We start from the raw sequence: 6000 nt of genomic DNA on the forward strand, positions 1-6000 counted from the left end.
ACTGGCGCCGGACACATACTGTCACAGTATTAGCCCAGAAAATTACTCCAAGGTCAATTTAAACTTTAAAGAGGAATACAGGAATATCGGAAACAACACTCCGTATAAGTCCAAACACGGGCATTTTAACCATGTGTGCTCTCCCGGTTGGTTCTGACGTTGCTTTATTCATGTTGAGACGGGTCACGCAGTTAAAACGACGTGTGACAGACAGCTTGGTGCCATTTAAATCAACAGTACTGTAGTTATCACGCTTTATTGTAAACTACAACATGTAAGCTACTACACTACTGCAAAAAAAGATTTTTAGAATTTAGATATCCACCTCTACATCTGTTTTATAAAAATGTCCACGATTATTGTGAATGAATAAATGCATAAATGAATTAAATGTGTGTCTGTGCATCATGAATGCCGTTGTAAAGGGACGTCAAATGAGTTTAATGAGTTAGTCTGATATGTCTCCAAGAATGCTGCATGTTGAGATTCCGAAATTCGCGCGCGCACGCCTGCAGAGGGCGTGCGACTGTAGCGCGCGCGCCCCGTGCCGCCGACTCCAAGTCGCTCCGAGCACCCCGCCCCCAAGAGAAGGAGGTGTCATGGAGCACTGGCAACAGACCCAACATTAAGAATGGCTTTTTGGGGTTACATCACAGCCAGCCAGGATAAATCGGACGAACCAGGTGATCCTCGGTTTGCAGTCCCGCAGCAGAAAAGGCGAAACCATGTGGACGCTTACACGTGGAGACACGTGCGGATGCAGGAGTGAAGATCTCGCACGTGAGAGCTGGGAGAGCTGAAGGTGTCTGAGCGTCCGAGGCTGTCATGCGCTCCTTCGCTGCTGTTTGAGTTGTGTTAGGACTTCACGATCGTCTGTCATCACCTTCGTTTAAATCACTTCTTGGATGTCTAACTTCTCATATGAAGAGTTATCGTCGCGGTGTCAGAGTGCATCGTGGAGACTGAACTTGACCAGATCTGAGGAGGCACTTTGCTTATAAATCGGGAGTTCATCTTCAGCGATTCCCCCAAAAAGACCCGAGTGGACGTTCACGACGGACTGGCAAGGATTTATCTAACCAGAGCGATATTATTGAAGAAAATGGATAACCTACCACACTTTCTGGCAATATACGTACTATTTTTCTCTCTTGGATGCAGAATCGAAGAAGGGATGTGCCAACATTACTACCTCCTTCGCCCCATACCCAGCGACAGCCTGCCTATTGTGGAGCTAAAGGAGGACCCAGATCCCATATTAGACCCAAAAGAACGAGATCTAAATGAAACAGAACTAAGAGGCATACTCGGCACTTACTTTGACCCACATTTCATGTCCATCACTTCCCCGGAATACACGGTGAGCGACGATCTGAGCGATTCGGAGACGAGACAACGGCCCGCCGGCACGATGCCGAAGGAAATCAAAGCGATGGAGTTCGAGATCCACGGCAAAAAACTCGGTAAAAAGCTCCGACGAAAGTTTCAGTTGTGGCTGTGGAACTATATGTTCTGTCCGGTCGTTTATACATGGCAGGACCTCGGGAACAGATTCTGGCCCCGTTATGTAAAGGTGGGAAGCTGCTACAATAAGAGGTCTTGTTCCATTCCTGAAGGGATGGTTTGCAAACCTGCCAGATCGGCCCATTTTACGGTTCTGAGATGGAGATGCCTGACGCGAAGTCGAGTGCTAAAATGCACTTGGATACCAGTCCAGTACCCCTTTATATCAGAGTGCAAATGCTCCTGCCCGAAATGAAATAAGCTACATAGTCATTTTCACGTGCACTGTTGAGTGTAGGAATGTATATTTTATGTATATGTGGTGTCATTTTATAAGTTGTAAAAAGGTCAGTATTACCCATAACCAGCGTCTACTGTATTTGATGAGCATACTTTGGTTGTAATGTATTTATGTTGAGAACATTTCGCATTGCGAAAAAAAAATTAAAGTACGTTTATTGAAGGAATATCCCAAGCTTTTTCCATTATTCGGAAAAAAAATGCTTTTTATAGACCTCAACTATAATAGATTACAGTGTAATTTTACAGCTTGGTGTGCTGTGAATAAAAAGGGCAAAGGGGTGGTCACGAGTAATCATGTAAATGAAGAGAAACGTCTATTTATTCTTTATTTCCATGTAGTCAAACGTTTAAATAAAACCACTAAAACGACATTATTGTTTTTTTGTTTGTTTTACGTCGCTGTAATTCTTGTACACCTTGTGCAAATGTAAGCACTGTTTGTAATCAATAGTTTAGACGTGTGTGGGTTATTTGAAATCCAGACGTCATGCCTCGCAAGGCAGAAACATAATAAAATTTCATTCCTTTATTTCAAGATACAGTGTTTATATGAGAAAAAATAATCTAAGTTGTTCCTAAAGAATGCCGCCTGTTTAATTATTACTTATTCCAGCATTCAAATGTATGCCATCCTAACTTTCTCGTCCACAAATTTCTTTTCAATAGTTAAAAGCAACTGTCTAAATGATGAAGTCCTTGAACAGTCTGCAGTGTCTTTGTAAAAGGATTAAAAGTTAATTACCTTAATTTTCAGATTTCTTCTTTTAATCTGTGTGGCGCATTAAACACATACAGGATGGATGATCACATATAAAAACTTTCTCACTCACTCTGATGCCTGAAGTCTATTGGCATAAAAATAACAATCTGACATTTGTGAAGAATGAAGACCCTGTGAAGAACTGTATCAATGAACTTTAAAGCTCTTTTTATGTCAACGCACAAGATGGTTAATTTTTTAACCCCATTCTTTTTCAAAGCACTCTTAAATTGTTGGTGATTAGTATCAAAGCAATTTAGGACTTCAAACTAATATTACCTCTAAGATAAGTCTAATTTTACTGTGCTTACAGATTGAGAAGTGATGAAACTCTTCTGTTGACTGATTTGTTGTACGTCTGACACACTGATAACAGTCTGAGAGGGTAGTCATAACATGCTTGGTACCAAGTGACGTGGATCATGGTGTATGAGTGTTTGGCAGTTTTCAAAACAGACCTTACATTTCGCCTATGCAGGCTGAGAAACACTGACCTTCTTTGTGTATGTGATGACAAACAAAAAACATATTTAATGTGCTCTAGTCACATGAGTTATAAAATATATTTGGTTGGCTCTAAAACCATAAGCTATTTGTTACAAATGTTTGTAATGAATATGTCCAAATGTCCAAATGAATATTTTCTTGAATTCCTTTGTTCTGTGGAGGGTGAGATCATTAAGTTAGTTTTTGATATAAGACTTTGTTGAACCTTGTGATTACTGTCTAAAAGAGCAGTATCTTTCCATCATGGCCACCCAGCTCACAGTCTGCTGCTTGACAACCCTCCCCTACCACAGTTGCCCACTTGCCCCTGCTGACCCTTACAGAGTCATTGCTGATTCTTCATTTGTAATATACATGGTGTGTGACACATTGCTACCTGGCCTTACGGATCCCTTTGAACAAAGGCACCACTTAGTCCTCCGGTCTTAAGCTGTAGGCTGATAGATGTTCTGGAGTGTAGTCTCCTTCATCTCTCAGACCATCTTGTTCCTGGAGAAAAGAGAAAGCTCCGTGCCATTAAACCACAGAATGCCACCCAAGCACTGGAATCCGTGCAGAATGTCTAACAATCAGGCTCCAGCCGCAGCGGCACGGTCATGAGGAGCCTAGCTCCGCCTCCTTCCGCCTAGCTCTGCCTCCCTCCGCCTAGCTCCGCCTCCCTCCGCCTCCCTCCGTTTCTCTCACGCCACGCCAGGGTGGTAAAAATCACCGCTTTTAAACCCTCAGATTGGCTTAATGCAGAAATGCCGTGACAGCAAATTTTTTATTGTTGATATTTGTTGCCTGGTGACTAGTCCAAATATCTTGCCTACAGGAATGTGAGAACCTCTTGTATGCCTGTGAGATAAGTTGGTGCTCAAAACTGCGAAAGAGGAGAGCGCGTGACGCATGTTGTATTTGTCGAAACCACGTCATTAGCTGTTCACGTGTGCGATTTTCTTTTTATTAACTTGACATGAAATTACTTTCCTGCGAAAAGTCTTGAATGAAACTGTACCTTTGGTGTGGTGGTCAGCAAAGCTTTGAAGATACTGATTACCAGGAACTTGTATCATTAAACTTCCAGCACCTAAGCACTAGTACCAGAGAGAGAGTACTGTAGACACTTCATGTACAAATGTTGGTTAAATGTTGGTTATAATGCCCGAAACACTTGGAAGAAATAACATTAACCTGTCTTTTTCTTTAATTTGAGGATAGAAAAGACAGACAAGCTCCAAAACCAATGAAAGATGGTACCATTGAGAAAATGAGGAATTGTGTCTTCAAAACTGACATTGAGTCCATTCAACACTTTTGCCTTTTGGTTGGTCAGCATTGTTATTTTATGAGAGTGAAATGTATTATGAGAACAGCATGTGAGAGATATTGTAATTGTAGCCTAGATTTAGAGTAAAGGAGAAGGCATAAAGCAGCATTAGCTGGTTCTTTAGATTCACAGAAATTCCATGGTCTTTACGCAGAATACTTTGTAATTTTAATGGCATTATTCTGTCAGAACAAACAGTTAAATTAGAAGAAGATGTAGAGAACACAGAGATTGTGTCACTCGTGCAACTGATCTTTCTTTCATTATTGTGAATTAGCATACCTGGTTAATTTGCACATAAACATTTGGATTGATTTGCTACACAATAGTAGATTATATTTTTATAGCATCATAATATACCTATTAATATGCACTGTAATTAAGTTACATTTCCAACTCCAGGAATATACCTTATCTCTGCAGCCCTGTAACTCTCAGTACTGCCCCCTACTGCCAAGTGCTGCTGCGTAAAAAAATTAATTAGTTCAGTATTATTTCTTGTAGGACAGAATGTGTTTAGGTTTTTAATAATGCAATATAACAGAATGAAAGGTTTCCATGGCCAGTTGATGTGCTGTTCAGGTCATGGTGAGAAGACCTGGTGTTATTGAGATTCTAATCAATTAGAAATGTGTGACAAGGATACATGGTTAACCTTCAGTAGATTTGAGCAACATGTGACCCCAGTGGCATGAATGCTCTTTTTTGGGAAAGGTCAGGCACAAGGTTGCCATTTAACAAGGTTGCCTTTTTATGTAATGAATCACATATGTACACTGGCAGTAAAAATCATTTTCTCAAGCCATGGCTGCAGAGCTAATACCAGCTGGAACAGAGATGAACCAGCATAATGATGACTGGCATAAAAAACATCTATCTTTGGCATGTCTGCAGGCATAAATAGAAGAATGAATATACTGTAGATTCATATTATTATTATTTTCAAAAACCTGCAATGATAACTGAAAGTACAATGGTAAAATTCACTATGAATAGTGAATAGTTCGTATGTAAGCTATTAGGAAGCTATTAGGAAGCTCATATCATTCTAAGAACTTATGTAGTCAGTAAGAACATAGCCAGTTATTTTTCCACATTCCATGGAAGAGAAGAAACCTGAAATTTCTCTGCTTTTCACACTGATAGTGTGAGCAATACATTGTCATGTGTCATAGGCAGGAATATATGTAAAACCTGTATTCACTTTAGTTTAACTATAAGCTTCAGAATTCCCTATTTTTAAAATGTATTTATTTTTTGTGTGCATAAAATACAATATTATGCAAATCCAAAAGCCTTTAAATACATGAGTCATTTGAGGCTTCACTGAACAACAAGCTTCGTCTCCTTTTGTCCTGCCTGGTCTATGGCAGCAGAATTTGGCAGCATCCCCCTCTAATTTTCTTCCAGTGTCCAAGCCTGTGTGGGCTGAGTGCCGTTGTGTGCCTGGTCCCACTGTTTCCAGTAGGATCATTTCTATAATACTGGCAAAGAATGGTAAGAATTGTTTTCTTGGTTCGTAATATCCCAGGGAAACATAAATCTCATCTTGCATCTGTCACTTTGACGCTCGTCTCTAATGTTTTTTGTCGTTGAAAGGCTTGAGCAACAGCTACAG

The 6000-nt window shown here is 40.4% G+C and overlaps 1 protein-coding gene across 1 annotated transcript; it reads left to right on the plus strand.

Moving 5' to 3' along the window:
* The first annotated feature begins 580 nt into the window (after positions 1–580).
* nog3 (noggin 3) lies at positions 581–2553 on the plus strand. The gene has a single exon (XM_076999551.1). It carries the CDS (start codon positions 1103–1105, stop codon positions 1757–1759), a length of 657 nt encoding a protein of 218 aa, XP_076855666.1. The 5' UTR covers positions 581–1102; the 3' UTR covers positions 1760–2553.
* The last annotated feature ends 3447 nt before the right edge of the window (positions 2554–6000 follow it).

The sequence above is a fragment of the Brachyhypopomus gauderio genome, chromosome 3, assembly GCF_052324685.1.
Source record: "Brachyhypopomus gauderio isolate BG-103 chromosome 3, BGAUD_0.2, whole genome shotgun sequence".
Lineage (NCBI taxonomy): Eukaryota > Metazoa > Chordata > Actinopteri > Gymnotiformes > Hypopomidae > Brachyhypopomus > Brachyhypopomus gauderio.